The following is a 20,133-nucleotide window of genomic DNA, read 5'->3' on the forward strand; positions in this document are numbered from 1 at the left end:
CCTCTCTACCTGTCACCCCCTGCCCCTCCTCTCTACCTGTCACCCCCTGCCCCTCCTCTCTACCTGTCACCCCCTGCCCCTCCTCTCTACCTGTCTCCCCCTGCCCCTCCTCTCTCTACCTGTCTCCGCCTGCCCCACCTCTCTACCTGTCTCCCCTGCCCCACCTCTCTACCTGTCTCCCCCTGCCCCACCTCTCTACCTGTCTCCCCTTGCCCCACCTCTCTACCTGTCTCCCCCTGCCCCTCCTCTTTACCTGTCTCCCCCTGCCCCTCCTCTTTACCTGTCTCCCCCTGCCCCTCCTCTCTATCTGTCTCCCCCTGCCCTTCCTCTGCACCTGACTCTCCCTGCCCCTCCTCTCCACCTGACTCCTCCTGCCCCACCTCTCTACCTGTCTCCCCCTCCTTTCCTCTCCACCTCTCTACCTGTCTCCCCCTGCCCCTCTTCTCTACCTGTCTGCCCCTCCTCTCTACCTGTCTGTCCCTCCTCTCTACCTGTCTCCCCCTGCCCCACCTCTCTACCTGTCTCCCCCTGCCCCACCTCTCTACCTGTCTCCCCCTGCCCCACCTCTCTACCTGTCTCCCCCTGCCCCACCTCTCTACCTGTCTCCCCCTGCTCCACCACTCTACCTGTCTCCCCCTGCCCCTCCTCTCTACCTGTCTCCCCCTGCCCCTCCTCTCTACCTGTCTCCCCCTGTCTCTCCCTGCTCCAACTCTTTACCTGTCTCCCCCTGTCTCTCCCTGCTCCAACTCTTTACCTGTCTCCTCCTGCTCCAACTCTCTACCTGTCTCCTCCTGCCCCACCTCTCTACCTGTCTCCTCCTGCCCCACCTCTCTACCTATCTCCTCCTGCCCCCCCCCTCTATCTGCCCCCCCCTCTATCTGCCCCCCCCCTCTACCTGTCTACTCCTGCCCCCCCCCCTCTACCTGTCTCCTCCGCCCCCCCCCTCTACCTGTCTCCCCCTGCCCCACCTCTCTACCTGTCTCCCCATCCCCTCCTCTCTACCTGCCTCTCCCTGCCCCACCTCTCTACCTGTCTCTCCCTGCTCCAACTCTTTACCTGTCTCCTCCTGCTCCAACTCTCTACCTGTCTCCTCCTGCTCCAACTCTCTACCTGTCTCCTCCTGCCCCACCTCTCTACCTGTCTCCTCCTGCCCCACCTCTCTACCTATCTCCTCCTGCCCCCCCCCTCTATCTGCCCCCCCCTCTATCTGCCCCCCCCCTCTACCTGTCTACTCCTGCCCCCCCCCTCTACCTGTCTCCTCCGCCCCCCCCCTCTACCTGTCTCCCCCTGCCCCACCTCTCTACCCGTCTCCCCATCCCCTCCTCTCTACCTGCCTCTCCCTGCCCCACCTCTCTACCTGTCTCTCCCTGCTCCAACTCTTTACCTGTCTCCTCCTGCTCCAACTCTCTACCTGTCTCCTCCTGCTCCAACTCTCTACCTGTCTCCTCCTGCCCCACCTCTCTACCTGTCTCCTCCTGCCCCACCTCTCTACCTATCTCCTCCTGCCCCCCCCCCCTCTACCTGTCTCCTCCGCCCCCCCCCCCTCTCTACCTGTCTCCCCCTGCCCCACCTCTCTACCTGTCTCCCCCTGCCCCACCTCTCTACCTGTCTCCCCCTGCCCCACCTCTCTACCTGTCTCCCCCTCCCCTCCTCTCTACCTGCCTCCCCCTGCCCCACCTCTCTACCTGTCTCCCCCTGCTCCAACTCTTTACCTGTCTCCTCCTGCTCCAACTCTCTACCTGTCTCCTCCTGCCCCACCTCTCTACCTATCTCCTCCTGCCCCCCCCTCTATCTGTCTCCCCTGCCCCCCCCCCTCTACCTGTCCCCTCCGCCCCCCCCCCCTCTACCTGTCTCCTCCGCCCCCCCCCCCCTCTCTACCTGTCTCCTCCCCCCCCCCCCTCTCTACCTGTCTCCCCCTGCCCCACCTCTCTACCTGCCTCCCCCTGCCCCACCTCTCTACCTGTCTCCTCTTGCCCCCACCTCTCTACCTGTCTCCCCCCGCCCCTCCTCTCTACCTGTCTCCTCTTGCCCCCACCTCTCTACCTGTCCTCCCCCTCCCCTCCTTTCTACCTGTCTCCTCTTGCCCCCACCTCTCTACCTGTCCTCCCCCTCCCACCTCTCTACCTGTCCTCCCCCTCCCCTCCTCTCTACCGGTCTCCTCTTGCCCCCACCTCTCTACCTGTCCTCCCCCTCCCCTCCTCTCTACCTGTCCCCTCCCCTCCTCTCTACCCGTCTCCTCCGCCCCCCCCCCCCTCTACCTGTCTCCCCCTGCCCCACCTCTCTACCTGTCTCCCCCTGCCCCACCTCTCTACCTGTCTCCCCCTCCCCACCTCTTTACCTGTCTCCTCCTGCCCCTCCTCTCTACCTGTCTCCTCTTGCCCCCACCTCTCTACCTGTCTCCCCCCGCCCTCCTCTCTACCTGTCTCCTCTTGCCCCCACCTCTCTACCTGTCCTCCCCCTGCCCCACCTCTCTACCTGTCTCCTCCCTCCCCTCCTCTTTACCTGTCTCCCCCTGCCCCTCCTCTTTACCTGTCTCCTCTTGCCCCCACCTCTCTACCTGTCCTCCCCCTCCCCTCCTCTCTACCTGTCTCCTCTTGCCCCCACCTCTCTACCTGTCCTCCCCCTCCCCTCCTCTCTACCTGTCCTCCCCCTCCCCTCCTCTCTACCTGTCTCCCCCCTCCCCTCCCCTTTACCTGTAAGAATTTACAAATGTTGGGAATAAAATATTTATGCATTTGTCCTTAGAATGGTGACATAAATGTATTTATACTGGATAGCGGTGAGCATCCGCGTCTCACCATACTAGTGCACGCCCGGGGTCTTATAGCTCTATAACCGGTGATTATATATGTACAGTATATCACCCGTGCATTGTGTGGGTGACGCCCAGGCTTTCTGTCTTCTGCCCCTAGGTCCGCCAGCCGGAAGCATCCCCCCGCGGAGACACCAGGTCCTACACTTGGGAAATTGTTTGAAGAACCGGAGAAAGGTCCATCTCACGCCACCAGCCGCCCGCCAGCTGCGTTACCCGCGACCGCCAAGGAAGATCCGGCCCTGGCTCGGTTGGTTGACATAAGTAGAGGGATTGCAGTGTCTGAGCACTGTTATCGCCCATCTGTGCCATCCGCCCTTCTTCCCGGCTACTCTTTGTACCGATACAGTTACTAGTTACATCTTAGGAGCAGTTCTGGGGTCTGTGGTCGTGTCTGTAGTTTGTATTAATTGTATCATTTGTATCCCTGGAAATATTCCTCATTGATCACTGTACCGGCTGTCTTCACCGTCACAAGTTCTGACTGTGTCACCCACCCGCAAACCGGCGTACCCACTCACGCCTCACCCACCCGCCCGCAAACTGACATACCCCCTCACGTCTCACCCACCCGCCCGCAAACTGACATACCCCCTCACGTCTCACCCACCCGCCCACAAACTGACGTACCCCCTCACATGTCACCCACCCGCAAACTGACGTACCCCCTCACATATCACCCACCCTCAAACTGGCGTACCCCCTCACATGTCACCCACCCGCAAACTGGCGTACCCCCTCACATGTCACCCACCCGCAAACTGACGTACCCTCTCACATCTCACCCACCCGCCCGCAAACTGGCGTACCCTCTCATATGTCACCCACCCGCAAACTGGCGTACCCTCTCACATGTCACCCACCCGCAAACTGGCGTGCATATAAAACTTCCTGCAGTAAGCAGTTACTCTCATCTGTTCCTAGGAGGGGTGTGGTATGGTATGCCGGCGGCTGGGTTCCCGGCAACCAGCATATCGGCGCCGGAAGCCCGACCGTCGGCATACCGACAGCGTGGCGAGCGCAAATGAGCCCCTTGCGGGCACGCTGCGCTCGCCATCCAGGGGTGTCGTGGACCCCCACGAGGGAGAATTACTGTCAGTATGCCGGCTGTCGGGATTCCGGCGCCTGTATATTGTGCTCCGGGATCCCGACAGTCTGCAACCTGAAGACCACCCCCTAGGAGACTTATTTTTAGGAGACTAGTTATTCTCCTCCCTTCATTCTGCTCTCCGACTTCTCCACCGTAGCGTGGTGGTCAGCATTGTTACTGCCCAGCACTGGGGCCTCGGGTCGTGCTCCCACTATGTGGTAAGAATGTAAATAGGGGGATAATAATAATTCACATACACAGCTACACTCAGGGTCTGTAGTGTTTTATTACTCGGATTGTTACCATTTATTCGTATAGTGCCGTCTTACTCCGCAGAATTGCGCAATAAGTGCGCTGCGATGAGCGGGCAGATGAGCTGTGAGGTCTCCACTCAGTCCAACACTGATGTTAGGGGGAGATGTATCAGAGCTTGGAGAGAGATAAAGTACCAGCCAATCAGCTCCTAGCTGTCATTTATCAAACACTGGGCCGGATGTACTAAAGGGATGATGCAGCCAAAACCCAGAAAACTGACGTTTTTCGGCCTTTGGGCGAATTTCCTATATGTACGAAGATTTGGAGAGAGATAAAGTTCCAACCAATCAGCTCCTAACTGGCATATTACAATCTGTGTTTGAAAAATGACAAGAGCTGATTGGCTGTTACATTATCTCTCTCCAATTTATCTCTCACCAAGGCTTAGTACACAGACCCCAGTATGTGGTACAATGAGGCCACGTGGACAGAACGTGGCTGATAATCAGAGAACCTTCAGACTTTTGATAGGTTTACTAACGTTTCTCTGACGTCCTAGTGGATGCTGGGGACTCCGTAAGGACCATGGGGAACAGCGGCTCCGCAGGAGACTGGGCACAGCCAAGAAAGATTTAGGACTACCTGGTGTGCACTGGCTCCTCCCACCACGACCCCCCTCCAGTTAGAATCCTGTGCCCGGCTGAGCTGGATGCACACTAGGGGCTCTCCTGAGCTCCTAGAGAGAAAGTATATTTTAGGTTTTTTATTTTACAGTGAGATCTGCTGGCAACAGACTCACTGCAGCGAGGGACTAAGGGGAGAAGAAGCGAACCTACCTAACAGGTGGTAGCTTGGGCTTCTTAGGCTACTGGACACCATTAGCTCCAGAGGGATCGACCGCATGGAACCGGCCATTGATGTTCGGTCCCAGAGCCGCGCCGCCGGCCCCCTTACAGAGCCAGAAGCAAGAAGAGTCCGGAAAATCGGCGGCAGAAGACATCAGTCTTCACCAAGGTAGCGCACAGCACTGCAGCTGTGCGCCATTGCTCCTCATACACACTTCACACTCCGGTCACTGAGGGTGCAGGGCGCTGGGGGGGGGGGGGGGGGGGCGCGCCCTGAGCAGCAATAAAAACACCTTGGCTGGCAAATATATCACAATATATAGCCCCAGAGGCTATATATGTGATAAATACCCCTGCCAGAATCCATAAAAAAGCGGGAGAAAAGTCCGCGAAAAAGGGGCGGAGCTATCTCCCTCAGCACACTGGCGCCATTTTCTCTTCACAGTGCAGCTGGAAGACAGCTCCCCAGGCTCTCCCCTGTAGTTTTCAGGCTCAAAGGGTTAAAAAGAGAGGGGGTGCACTAAATTTAGGCGCAATATTGTTTATACAAGCAGCTATTGGGGGAAAAATCACTCAGTTATAGTGTTAATCCCTGCATTATATAGCGCTCTGGTGTGTGCTGGCATACTCTCTCTCTATCTCCCCAAAGGACTTTGTGGGGTCCTGTCCTCAGTCAGAGCATTCCCTGTGTGTGTGCTGTGTGTCGGTACGGCTGTGTCGACATGTGGGATGAGGAAGGTTACGTGGAGGTGGAGCAGAGGCCGATAAATGGGATGTCATCCCCTGTGGGGCCGACACCAGAGTGGATGGATAGGTGGAAGGTATTAACCGACAATGTCAACTCCTTACAAGGCTGGATGACGTAAAACAGCTGTGGGACAGCCGGCTTCTCAGCCCGCGCCTGCCCAGGCGTCTCAAAGGCCATCAGGGGCTCAAAAAAGCGCCCGTTACCTCAGATGGCAGACACAGATGTCGACACGGAGTCTGACTCCAGTGTCGACGAGGTTGAGACATATACACAATCCACTAGGAACATCCGTTACATGATCTCGGCAATGAAAAATGTGTTACGCATTTCTGACATGAACCCAAGTACCACATAAAAGGGGTTTTATTTTTGGGGAGAAAAAGCAGCCAGTGTTTTGTTCCCCCATCAGATGAATGAATGAAGTGTGTAAAGTAGCGTGGGTTCCCCCAATAAGAAACTGGTAATTTCTAAAAAGTTACTGATGGCGTACCCTTTCCCGCCAGAGGATAGGTCACGTTGGGAGATATCCCTTAGGGTGGATAAGGCGCTCACACGTTTGTCAAAAAAGGTGGCACTGCCGTCTTAGGATACGGCCACCTTGAAGGAGCCTGCTGATAAAAAACAGGAGGCTATCCTGAAGTCTGTATATACACACTCAGGTTATATACTGAGACCTGCAATTGCCTCAGCATAAATAGTGCTGCTGCAGCGTGGTCTGATACCCTGTCAGATAATATTAATACTCTAAGACAGGGATAATAGTTTGCTAACATAGAGCATATTAAAGACGTCGTCTTATATATAAAGGATGCACAGAGGGATATTTGCCGGCTGGCATCCAGAATAAATGCAATGTCCATTCTGCCAGGAGGGTATTAGAAACCCGGCAGTGGACAGGTGATGCTGCCTATAAAAGGCACATGGAGATTCTGCCTTATAAGGGTAAGGAATTGTTTGGGGATGGTCTCTGGGACCTCGTATCCACAGCAACAGCTGGGAAGAAAAAAAAAAAATTTACCTCAGGTTTCCTCACAGCCTAAGAAAGCACCGTATTTTCAGGTACAGTCCTTTCGGCTTCAGAAAAGCAAGCGGGTCAAAGGCGCTTCCTTTCTGCACAGAGACAAGGGAAGAAGGAAAAAGCTGCACCAGCAGCCAGTTCCCAGGATCAAAAATCTTCCCCCGCTTCCTCTGAGTCCACCGCTTGACGTTGGGGCTCCACAGGTGGAGACAGGTGCGGTAGGGGCGCGTCTCGGGAACTTCAGGGACCAGTGGGTTTGCCCACAGGTGGATCCCTAAGTTCTGCATATAGTATCACAGGGATACAGGCTGGAGTTCGAGGCGACTCCCCCTCGCCGTTACCTCACCTCAGCCTTGCCTGCTGCCCTCGGAGAAAGGTAGTACTGGCGGCAATTCACAAGCTGCACCTCCAGCAGGTGAAATCAAGGTACTCCTCCTTCAACAAGGCCGGGGTTACTATTCCAAAATGTTGTGGTACCGAAACCAGACGGTTCGGTGAGACCCATTCTAAAATTGAAAGCCTTGAACACTTATATACGAAGGTTCAAGTTCGAAATGGAATCGCTCAGGGCGATTATTGCAAGCCTGGAGAATTTCATGGTATCACTGGGCATCAAGGATGCTTACCTGCATGTCCCTATTTACCCTCTTCACCAGGAGTACCTCAAAATTGTGGTACAGGATTGTCATTACCAATTCCAGACGTTGCCGTTGGTCTGTCCCCGGCACCGAGGTATTTACCAAGGTAATGGTCGAAATAATTATCCCGTACTTGGACGATCTCCTTATAAAGGCGAGGTCCCGGGAGCAGTTGTTCGGCGGAGTAGCACTATCTCGGGAAGTGCTACAACAGCACGGCTGGATTCTGAATATCCAAAGTCGCAGCTGGTTCCTATGATGCGTCTACTGTTCCTGAGTATGGTTCTGGACACAGAACAGGATAAAAAGGGTTTCTCCCGGAGGAGAAGTCCAAGGAGTTGTCGTCTCTAGACAGAGACCTTCTAATACGTATACAGGTGTCGGTGCATCAATGCACGCGAGCCCTGGGAAGGATGGTAGCTTCTTACGAAGAAATTCCATTCGCCAGGTCCCATACAAGGATTTTCCAGTGGGATCTGTTGGACATGTGGTCCGGGTCGCATCTTCAGATGCATCGGCGGATAACCCTGTCTCCAAGGGCCAGGGTGTCGCTGTTGTGGTGGCTGCAGAGTGCTCATCCTCTAGGGGGCCGCAGTTTCGGCATACAGGACTGGGTCCTGGTGACCACGGATGCCAGCCTTCGAGGCTGGGGGGCAGTCACACAGGGAAGAAACTTCCAAGGCTATGGAAAAGTCAGGAGACTTCCCTACACATAAATATTCTGGAACTAAGGGCCATTTACAATGCCCTAAGTCAGGCTAGACCCCTGCTTCAACACCGGCCGGTGCTGATCCAGTCAGACAACATCACGGCGGTCGCTCATGTAAACGACAGGGCGGCACAAGAAGCAGGATGGCGATGGCAGAAGCCACAAGGATTCTCCGATGGGCGGAAAATCATGTGTTAGCACTGTCAGCAGTGTTCATTCCCGGAGTGGACAACTGAGAAGCAGACTTTCTCAGAAGACACGACCTCCACCCGGGAGAGTGGGGACTTCATCCAGAAGTCTTCCAAATGATTGTACACCGTTGGGAAAGGCCACAGGTGGACATGATGGCGTCCCGCCTCAACTAAAAGTTACAAAGATATTGCGCCAGGTCAAGGACCCTCAGGCGATAGCTGTGGACGCTCTGGTAACACCGTGGGTGTACCAGTCGGTGTATGTGTTCCCTTCTCTGCCTCTCTTACCCAGGGTAATGAGAATAATAAGGAGGAGAGGAGTAAGAACTATACTCATTGTTCCGGGTGGGCCAAGAAGAGCTTGGTAACCAGAACTCCAAGAAATGATCTCAGAGGACCCATGGCCTCTGCCGCTCAGACAGGACCTGCTGCAGCAGGGGGCCTGTCTGTTCCAAGACGTACCGCGGCTGCGTTGGACGGCATGGCGGTTGAATGCCGGATCCTGAAGGAAAAGGGAATTCCGGAGGAAGTTATCCCTACGCTATTTAAAGCTAGGAAAGAAGTGAACGCTAACCATTATCACCGCATATGGCGGAAATATGTTGCGTACTGTGAGGCCAGGAAGGCCCCAAAGGAGAAATTTCAGCTAGGTCGATTTCTGCACTTCCTACAGTCAGAGGTGACTATGGGCCTACAATTGGGTTCCATTAAGGTCCAGATTTCGGCTCTATCGATTTTCTTCCAAAATGGAACTGGCTTCACTGCCTGAAGTTAAGACTTTTGTTAAGGGAGGGCTGCATAGTCAGCCCCCGTTGGTGCCTCCAGTGGCACCGTGGGATCTCAACATGGTGTTGGATTTCCTGAAGTCGCATTGGGTTGAGCCACTTAAATCCGTGGAGCTATAATACCTCACGTGGAAAGTGGTCATTCTGTGGGCCTTGGCGTCGGCCAGGCGTGTATCAGAATTGACAAAAGCCCTTATCTGTATTTTATATGGGAAAGGCGAAATTGAGGACTCGTTCCCAATTCCTTCCTAAGGTGGTATCAGTTTTTCATGTGAACCAACCTACTGTGGTGCCTGCGGCTACTTGGGACTTGGAGGATTCCAAGTTACTGGACGTAGTCAGGGCCCTGAAAAGTATATGTTTCCAGGACAGCTGGAGTCAGGAAGACTAACTCGCTATTTATCCTGTATGCACCCAACAAGTTGGGTGCTCCTGCTTCTAAGCAGACTATTGCTCGCTGGATCTGTAGCATGATTCAACTTGCACATTCTGCGGCTGGACTGCCGCACCCTAAATCTGTAAAAGCCCATTCCACGTGGAAAGTGGGCTTTTCTTGGGCGGCTGCCCGAGGGGTCTCGGCTTTACAACTTTGCCGAGCTGCTACTTGGTCAGGGGCAAACAGGTTTGCAAAATTCTACAAATTTGATACCCTGGCTGAGGAGGACCTTGAGTTCTCTTATTCGGTGCTGCAGAGTCATCCGCACTCTCCCGCCCGTTTGGGAGCCTTGGTATAATCCCCATGGTCCTTATGGAGTCCCCAGCATCCACTAGGACGTCAGAGAAAATAAGATTTTACTCACCGGTAAATCTATTTCTCGTAGTCCGTAGTGGATGCTGGGCGCCCGTCCCAAGTGCGGACTGTCTGCATTACTTGTATATAGTTATCATTAACTAAAAGGGTTATTGTTGAGCCATCTGTTGAGAGGCTCTGTTATGTTCATACTGTTAACTGGGTATCATATCACGAGTTATACGGTGTGATTGGTGTGGCTGGTATGAGTCTTACCCGGGATTCAAAATCCTTCCTTATTGTGTCAGCTCTTCCGGGCACAGTATCCTGACTGAGGTCTGGAGGGGGGTCGTGGTGGGAGGAGCCAGTGCACACCAGGTAGTCCTAAATCTTTCTTGGCTGTGCCCAGTCTCCTGCGGAGCCGCTGTTCCCCATGGTCCTTACGGAGTCCCCAGCATCCACTACGGACTACGAGAAATAGATTTACCGGCGAGTAAAATCTTATTTTCTCTATTGCACGCTAGAAAATGATAGACTGTGATTGGTTGCTATGGGCAACACATCCACTTGCCTGTTATGGAAGTTTTCGTAAATCTCGCCCATTAGAGAACTGCTGTGAGGAATTCTGGTCTCGGGCACATTGAGCATTGTAGGCTGGGGACAATGTCATTGGACAATCTGGTTGAACATCTATTGCTCCGTCTCTGCAGGTGTAAGATGGAACCTCAGGCTGAGGGTGATGGACTTGGGGTGAAGAACAGCTTCAACAACCCGGCCTATTACGTTCTGGAGGGGGTCCCGCATCAGATGATGCCCCTGGATGGGCAGCTTCCTGCCTCTACTGCCCCTAAGAATAAGGTACAAATCACCGTGCCGGCACCTCACGCAGACAAACTCCGCCAGTACCCACATGTCACCCGGGGGGAGGAGACGTCGTCTGATGAGGATGTGGGAACCCTGAATTTACCTCCACCTGATTTCCCGCCGCCTCCGCTCCCCAAATCGGCCGAGTTTGAGATGTTGGACAACCCGTTCTACATGACGTCTGGTGAGCTGCACACCAGGCCGGCGGAGGACACTGAGCAGAGGTCGGCACCTGGCAAAGTCCGAGTAGGTGTCACCTTCAGCGAACCCCCCGAGACCAAGTACCATCCCAAGTCCCAACAGAGGCCCCCACTGCCGACCCCCCAGACTCAGTATATGGCAGAGACTCATGGGAGCTCCCAGGATGACCGATCTTGCTCGGTGCTACAGATGGCGCGCACGCTCAGTGAGGTGGACTATTCCGGGAACAAGCCAGATGCCAGGGACCCCTCGAGCCGCTCAGCTCATCTCATGTCTGGCAAGGGCAAAATGGACCTTCCACCTCACTGCATGGACTTCAACCGCCCCCTGGTCTTCCCGCCACACTGCATCCGAGAGAGCATCCAGGAGGACCTGGCCGAGGAGGTATGATGTACTTCTGGGCTCACTAGCTGACATGGGTCATGGTAGGGGTGAGGACCTGGCCGAGGAGGTAGGATGTGCTTCTGGGCTCACTAGCTCACATGGGGTGGGGTATGGTAGGAGTGAGGACCTGGTCGAGGAGGTAGGATGTGCTTCTGGGCTCACTAGCTCACATGGAGCATGGTAGGGGTGAGAACCTGGACGAGGAGGTAGGATGTGCTTCTGGGCTCACTAGCTCACATGGGGTGGGGTATGGTAGGAGTGAGGACCTGGCCGAGGAGGTAGGATGTGCTTCTGGGCTCACTAGCTCACATGGGGTGGGGTATGGTAGGGGTGAGGACCTGGCCGAGGAGGTAGGATGTGCTTCTGGGCTCACTAGCTCACATGGGGCATGGTAGGGGTGAGGACCTGGCCAAGGAGGTAGGATGTGCTTCTGGGCTCACTAGCTCACATGGGGCATGGTATGGTAGGGGTGAGGACCTGGCCGAGGAGGTAGGATGTGCTTCTGGGCTCACTAGCTCACATGGGGCATGGTAGGAGTGAGGACCTGGCCGAGGAGGTAGGATGTGCTTCTGGGCTCACTAGCTCACATGGGGCATGGTAGGGGTGAAGGTTAAATTAGGACTGTTGCAGTGTTATAGCTCTTTCTACTTCTTGTTTCATCTCTGTACTTCATATAGGTGATTCCTATAATAACATTGTATGTGTAATATATATATATTTATATATATATATATACAGGTTGAGTATCCCTTATCCAAAATGCTTGGGACCAGAGGTATTTTGGATATGGGATTTTTCCGTATCTTGGAATAATTGCATACCATAATGAGATATCATGGTGATGGGACCCAAGTCTAAGCACAGAATGTATTTATGTTTCATATACACCTTATACACACAGCCTGAAGGTCATTTTAGCCAATAGTTTTTATAACTTTGTGCATTAAACAAAGTGTGTCTACATTCACACAATTCATTTATGTTTCTTATACACCTTATACACACAGCCTGAAGGTCATTTAATACAATATTTTTAATAACTTTGTGTATTAAACAAGGTTTGTGTACATCGAGCCATCAGAAAACAAAGGTTTCACTATCTCACTCTCACTCAAAAAAGTCCGTATTTCGGAATATTCCATACTTCGGATATTTGGATATGGGATACTCAACCTGTATATATATATATATATATATATATATATATATATAGCGAACAGTTGGTACGGCACTCCGAGCGTCTGAATAAAGCAGGCTCAAGACGGCATTAGAGTAGACAACGTTTCAGTGCTTTTAATCCAGCACTTTCGTCAGGTCAGTGTGCTGGATTAAAAGCACTGAAACGTTGTCTACTCTAATGCCGTCTTGAGCCTGCTGTATTCAGACGCTCGGAGTGCCGTACCAAGTGTTCGCTGTCACTTCCTTGTTCAGGCACCCAGCGCAAGCAACAATTACTGACGGGAGAGCCGGACCTTCTAGGATAGATAGATAGATAGATAGATATATATATATATATATATATAACCCAAGATGTATGACTTTAGTGTTGGGCGATATAACTTGAATGCTAAATGTTTGGTTCTCTTATAAAAGTATCTGCAGAATATTTAAAAGCTGTACTTGTCATCTTAAACTTTCCATAGATAGACTCCCACCCCGCACATCATCAATAATAGAGGGGCACTGCCAGGCTGGGGTTGGGGTGGGTTCAGTTAGATTCACTCTTGAAGGACACTCGAAAGACTAGAACAGGCTTCTCCTCCTTCTCCCTGTAACTATCTTATTTTGGGCCTTTTTCCTTGGTGGCACTGTAGAGGCATAGCTTGCAGTGGTGTGAGGTTCCATGAGGCATCCTCACCGGCCTCGTCTGGCCTCACACGCGTTATGTGACCAACAAGTTGCAGAGTGACTGCAGTTTACTGGTTCTTGGTGCTGCTACAGCCGGTGTCCCTGTGCTCCGGCCTCCAGATTGCCTTCGGCCCACCTTACATCCTGGAGTGGGCCAGCCTTTCCGGGGACAGGGTGGTATTTGTCCTGTAAGGAATCTCTCCTGCAAGTTCTCTGAGATGTGTTTTGTCTATCTCTGACCTCTAGCCACATGTCCAGGCATCCATGTTCAGCAGTAGGGCTGCTAACCCCTCAGCCGTACTGGTCCTCTGCCATGTTGGGACTATATGCCCATTGCACAATATGTAGTGACCGAGTCAGTGGTATCATCTTCTTCTTCCAGCTAATGTTAGCAGCAGCTTTGTGTGGTTGGGTCTCAGTCAGTGTGTGGAGAGCACCAGACAAGAGCAGAGAAGTCCATTATAGATCATCTGACCGTATGCAGACTCTTCTCAAGCCCCCCGCAGCAGCTGCTCCCTTTGGTGCTCCTGGGGGGTATCTGGAGGGAAGATAAACCGTAAATACTCAATAGGTCAACACCAGATGGACAACAGGGTCAAAAGGTTGACCGTTAAATGATCAACATGAACTTAAGTCCACGTCGACCATTTAGCTGACAACATTCCGGCAGTGGGCAGATTGGGTGAAGGCCTGTCTTTGCGCTCCACCATAGATCCTCCCGAGAGGCCTGGCTCTGCACCACACCAGCGATCTTCCAGAGAGGCCTGGCTCTGCACCCCACCAGCGATCCCCCCGAGAGGCCTGGCTCTGCACCCCACCAGCGATCCCCCCGAGAGGCTTGGCTCTGCGCCCCACCAGCGATCCCCCCGACAGGCCTGGCTCTGCGCCCCACCAGCAATCCTCCTGAGGGGCCTTGCTCTGCGCCCCACCAGCGATCCTCCCGAGAGGCCTGGCTCTGCGCCCCACCAGCGATCCTCCCGAGAGGCCTGGCTCTGCGCCCCACCAGCAATCCCCCCGACAGGCCTGGCTTTGCGCCCCACCAGCAATCCTTCTGAGGGGCCTTGCTCTGCGCCCCACCAGCGATCCTTCTGAGGGGCCTGGCTCTGCGCCCCACCAGCAATACCCCCGACAGGCCTGGCTCTGCGCCCCACCAGCAATCCTCCTGAGGGGCCTTGCTCTGCACCCCACCAGCAATCACCCCGAGAGGCCTGGCTCTGCGCCCCACCAGCGATCCTTCTGAGGGGCCTGGCTCTGCGCTCCACCAGCGATCCTCCTGAGGGGCCCGGCTCTGCGCCCCACCAGCGATCCTCCTGAGGGGCCCGGCTCTGCGCCCCACCAGCGACCCTCCTGAGAGGCCTGGCTCTGCACCCCACCAGCGACCCTCCTGAGAGGCCTGGCTCTGCACCCCACCAGCGATCCTCCTGAGAGGCCTGGCTCTGCACCCCACCAGCGATCCTCCTGAGAGGCCTGGCTCTGCACCCCACCAGCGATCCCCCCGAGAGGCCTGGCTCTGCGCCCCACCAGCAATTCCTCCCGATAGGCCTGGCTCTGCGCCCCACCAGCGATCCTCCTGAGAGGCCTGGCTCTGCGCCCCACCAGCGATCCTCCTGAGAGTCCTGGCTCTGCGCCCCACCAGCGATCCTCCCGGGAAGCCTGGCTCTGCGCCCCACCACCGATCCTCCCGGGAGGCCTGGCTCTGCGCCCCACCAGCGATCCTCCCGGGAGGCCTGGCTCTGCGCCCCACCAGCGATCCTCCCAAGAGGTCTGGCTCTGCACCCCACCAGCGACCCCCCTGAGAGGCCTGGCACTGCGCTCCACCAGCCATCCTCCTGAGAGGCCTGGCTCTGCGCCCCACCAGCGATCCTCCTGAGAGGCCTGGCTCTGCGCCCCACCAGCGACCCTCTTGAGAGGCCTGGCTCTGGGCCCCACCAGCGATCCTCCTGAGAGGCTTGGCTCTGCGCCCCACCAGCGATCCCTCTGAGAGGCCTGGCTCTGCGCTCCACCAGCGATCCTCCTGAGAGGCCTGGCTCTGCGCCCCACCAGCGATCCTCCTGAGAGGCCTGGCTCTGCGCCCCACCAGCGATCCTCCTGAGAGGCCTGGCTCTGCGCCCCACCAGCGATCCCTCTGAGAGGCCTGGCTCTGCGCTCCACCAGCGATCCTCCTGAGAGGCCTGGCTCTGCGCCCCACCAGCGATCCTCCTGAGAGGCCTGGCTCTGCGCCCCACCAGCGATCCCTCTGAGAGGCCTGGCTCTGCGCTCCACCAGCGATCCTCCTGAGAGGCCTGGCTCTGCGCCCCACCAGCGATCCTCCTGAGAGGCCTGGCTCTGCGCCCCACCAGCGATCCTCCTGAGAAGCCTGGCTCTGCGCCCCACCAGCGATCCTCCTGAGAGGCCTGGCTCTGCGCCCCACCAGCGATCCCTCTGAGAGGCCTGGCTCTGCGCCCCACCAGCGATCCTCCTGAGAGGCCTGGCTCTGCACCCCACCAGCGATCCTCCTGAGAGGCCTGGCTCTGCGCCCCACCGAGGTGTGCGCTGCTGCTTTCTTGTTGTACATTTTTTATTTGTGATAGTTGGTTGTCAGCCCTTTGCCGTAATTCTCCTCACACTGCTTTCCATGAGATCCTGCGTATGGTGTCCTCATTCCAACCTCCAGGTTCTCACATTAATCAGGAACTAATAGAACCGTCCTTACGCCCTTACCCTGCAGGTGAATGGTGTGTTTACATGGCGCTTTGTCTATAGGGGACGGAAAGTTCCCCCCTATCCCCTCGGCTGAGGAGAACACCTAAAGCTTGTGGATAGTCAAATGCCGTGCGCGGGTCCCTGGGTGGGTCCCTCACTGGGCAGGAGAGCTTTGAAGTTGGAGAGAGTGACCACGCATTTACATATAGGGTGTGCTGATAAATAAAACTTTCCTGGGCGGAGTCTGTATATACTGGGGGAGGGGAGTCACAAACCTGACCGTGCCACTTTAGTAGGGTCCCTGGCCCAGCGACTCATGGTCCTGAACGCCAGTGTAGGTAATGTAGCCTGTGGGATTGGCATTCTGACCGGTCACTGTAAGTGGATACTGCCAGGAACCTACTAAGCTCCGAGACCATTCTCCGATTTTAGCGTTTCTGTACGTCTTTGTCTCCATCGCTCAGACTAATGGCGTTTCCTCCTCCTGCACAGGCCCTGTACCAAGGGGGACGCAGCTCATCCAGCCTGAAGAGCTCCAGCGTGGGGGAATGGCTGCGCGTCATTGGGCTGGAGCGATACGAGGATGGACTGATACACAACGGCTGGGATGACCTGGAATTCCTCAGGTACAGTAACACGTAAGAACGTACGGCCGTCTCTGATTATCCTGATACTCTGGGCACGGATTCTGTCCAGGACACTGGCTTAGAGGGCAACTGTCAGAGAGCAGGCGGCTAATGTCGGCGAACCAGAGAGCAGGCGGCTAATGTCGGCGGATCTGTTATTCCTGAATAGGTATCATAAGGCCTATCAGTTCACAAGCAGCTGGTTCACATTGTGGATCTGGAATTAATTATAATAATGAGCCTGCAATACTGTGCGGGAACTTGTCATGGAGTTTCATTTACTTAAGTTTGAGTCACAATTAACAGAGTTGGACAGTTCATTTTCTCATGGTTTGTAGCTAAGAGGAATAGTTTCTAGACGTAATTTAGATTGTCAGTTCTTGAGGTAATGTAGAGTATAACCTCTTGGTATGCTGAGCAGGGGTACTCCATGGTGGCCACAGAGTGCAATCATGAAAACAAGTCCTGTATGGGTTGTTGGGGACAGCTGTAATGCCTCATTTTTACCATAAGATGGTGCTAGAGCATACCAGTATGACATGAGAATGTTAGGCACAGTCCTGCCACAAGGGGCACTAGTGCATGCGATATGACCTAAGCTGCAGAAATGGAACGTTGCTGTGTTATTAGGAATGCAGACAGCGGCGCGCACCAGTAAATAAAGTATATTCTGGGTTCCCAGCGTCAGATGCTTTGCAGAACATAACGCCAGCTGTCAGTACGGGGTGCAGATATCTATAGGGGGTCAGTATCGGTGCTGTGAGGTGGGAGCCACCGCCGCGCGGGTTCTCGGTTGTAGGACTGGTCCCGGGCGTGGCCGCTAAAAGCGCTGTCTGTTTGTGTCTTGCAGCGACATCGTGGAGGAAGATCTGGAAGAGGCTGGGGTGCTGGATCCCACCCACAAGAAGATCATTCTAGACAACCTGCAGCTCAGGAAATGAGGGTCGTCGCCTTTCCGTCTGTGGCCTTATCACCCGAATTCGTGGCCTTACCCCCCGTGTGTTTACTTTGCTGCACCTTATTGGCTCTGGTAGCCCCGGGGCCTGGCGCGAGCTGAAGCCTTACGCAGGATATTCCTGTCAGCGTCCGCTCCGGCCCCCAGACTCCTTTATATCCTTGTCCTTCCATACATTTCATTCTCCCAGCGGCCGACGGAAGCTGCGATCTAACGGTTTTTTTTTTAACGTGAGTGATTTTTGTTTTTTTAATTTACTAATATTCCATTTGTGTAGAGGTTCCGCCTCACAGGCACTGACTGATGGTTTTTTTTACTACTCCTAATATTTATAATTTTTCCTCATACCAACGTTAGACCAAAATGGCTGCCGCGGGGACGGGATCCTTTCTGCTGTGGCTGACGTCATGCCGCTGGCTCCTGTCCTGTTATTAATGAGAAGTCCCCTGGCCATACTCCCGGATTGCGGAGAGCGGGTGGTTAACGGATTCTCTGTAACATGGGGTCTGAGAGGACGCTTCATAGAATATCTCCAAGCTTATGTTACAGCGGGATGACGCGTTTATTACAGAACGCTAACCTCAGGATCTCCCCTCCGGGAGCCAGTCTGTCCCCAGTCGCACTACATGTGACAGCGGTTTTCTGCCATACAGCACCGTGGGGAGAGTTTTATCTGTTCTAAAAGGGAATTGCGTTGTTGGAGCGTTTTGATAGCTGCAATATGATTCGTCTCCTGTGTCATGGCTACCGACCGTCTAAAGCCTGATAGTGTGTATACAAGCACTGCTACATATATACCCAAGATATAGGCACTTATATACATCGTACACTATGCTGGTCCCGTATATCGGATTTATACACACAAACGCCAGCTGTATAGAAACTAAACCTGTGCGGAACGTGCGTTGTCCTCCTCCTGGGTATTCTCTATGGAAATACTGATATTTATACAATTGCTGTTTGAGAGTCCCAGGTTACAAGGCGCACAGGGCGGGGACTGGGGAAATTGGAGAATGGCGGCAGATTTTAAACTCCTTTTGGAAACCCAAGCTGGACGTACTCTGACCGGTAGTTATCTAATACACGCTGCCGATAATCACCGGATCCGTGTTGGCATTACCAAGCGGCACTGTGATGCCGGCCCTGCTAACTGCTTATATGTTGTCAGGTAATGTCCTGTAGATAAAACTACCTGTCTCTTATGGGGGGGGATTCATCTTTAGGTGACTGTAACAAATGGACCCAATAGCCGGGATTTAATTGCTCCTGAGCATGGTGTAGCATAAAGACATCCGAATTCTTCTGTCGTCCCGCACGGCCGCCAAACTCGGACTTCATCCCGCCCACTATCCGTTTCATTGCTTTGGATGCGGTTACAGACAGGGAATTACTGACTATCGTCCATTTGTGAAACCCCCCCCCCCCCCCCCCTCCTATTTATAACACCACCACCACTTACCGTGTACACTTTGTGTGTGGATAATACATAAGTAACGATATTGTTAGAGTTGGAGTACAGATGACATCAGCGGTTATAATGGATGAAGAGTGACATCATCGCTCCTGTATTATAAAGCACTCGCTGCCATCTATACTACAGCACTCGTCACTGACCCATGTGCCTTCCTCGATCTCACTTTGTACTGTTAGGGCGATCTCTGTGTCCCGTACGACGGACAGCCGACACAGCGGAGAGACCAATTTTTCATATATACTTCCAAGTGCCAAAAGACATTTCTGTAGCCCTCTGCCTCCAATGCTGCCTGAGCCCGAGGTGTCTTTATAGTAACACCTGTAAACCATACGCTGAAGGAGGAAACCAGCGCCGTGTAATGAATGGCTGCTGATACCAGGGGGCGCCACGCCCCACAATTCTTCCTACACAGCGAAATAAAAGCACAACAGAGGAACTTGCTGTTTTTATTGTCCGAGTTTTGTGTATCGTTCTCTATGGACTATGCTGAAGGCCTGTTACCATTGTGGGAACGCGGCACTGCCGTGGTGCTAGACATTGGTGTTCGGGCCACATAAAAGGGAAGAGAGACTTTATACCCTGTTCATCTGTACATCTGTCCTTATGTTGTAATCCAGCTGCGTGGAAGCTGCAGAGCTGGCGGTTGGGACGAGAAATTCTAAGTTACAGATTAGTTGTGTGTGTGACAATAAAAGTCTACGGTGAACTCCGTCATTGTCTCTTATGTGATTTTGGGGTGTGCAGCGCCGTAATCATGAATGATAATTGTTTACGCAGACGTCTTAATGCGGTTACCGCGAGTTGTTACCTGAGGATCATTCCTTAGCTGAGAAGTCCTCCGTGGTGGCTAGAGACTTGTATAAAAAAACACACCCCACAAGGGGGCATAACAAGGCTCTTCCAATGCCCTCCTGTCTGACTATTTCCCAAGCTGCCTGTGAAACACAGAACAACTGAACAACATCGCTCAATGTTTCTCATGCGTCCTAGAGGATGCTGGGGTCCACTTCAGTACCATGGGGTATAGACTGTTCCGCAGGAGCTATGGTAACTTTAAGACTTATTAAGGGTGTGAACTGGCTCCTCCCTCTATGCCCCTCCTCCAGACCTCAGTTTTAGAAATGTGCCCAGGCAGACTGGATGCACTCCAGGGGAGCTCTACTGAGTTTCTCTGAAAAGACTTATGTTAGGTTTTTTATTTTCAGGGAGAACTGCTGGCATCAGACTCCCTGCTTCATGGGACTGAGGGGGCAGAAGTAGGAACCAACTTCATAAAGA

The 20,133-nt window shown here is 53.9% G+C and overlaps 1 protein-coding gene across 2 annotated transcripts in view; it reads left to right on the forward strand.

Moving 5' to 3' along the window:
* The window catches only part of INPPL1 (inositol polyphosphate phosphatase like 1), a 112,423-nt gene extending 92,858 nt beyond the window's left edge, over nt 1-19,565 (forward strand). Inside the window, exons 25-28 of one of the 2 annotated variants that reach the window (XM_063950899.1) lie at nt 2,913-3,062; nt 10,532-11,270; nt 16,293-16,438; nt 17,277-19,565. In XM_063950899.1, coding sequence (XP_063806969.1) covers nt 2,913-3,062; nt 10,532-11,270; nt 16,293-16,438; nt 17,277-17,367 — 1,126 coding nt within the window. In that variant the 3' untranslated portion in view covers nt 17,368-19,565. The remainder of the gene's footprint in view (nt 1-2,912; nt 3,063-10,531; nt 11,271-16,292; nt 16,439-17,276) is intronic. The other variant, XM_063950900.1, reaches the window with a different exon arrangement.
* The last annotated feature ends 568 nt before the right edge of the window (nt 19,566-20,133 follow it).

The sequence above is a fragment of the Pseudophryne corroboree genome, chromosome 2 (genome assembly GCF_028390025.1).
Source record: "Pseudophryne corroboree isolate aPseCor3 chromosome 2, aPseCor3.hap2, whole genome shotgun sequence".
Classification (NCBI taxonomy): domain Eukaryota; kingdom Metazoa; phylum Chordata; class Amphibia; order Anura; family Myobatrachidae; genus Pseudophryne; species Pseudophryne corroboree.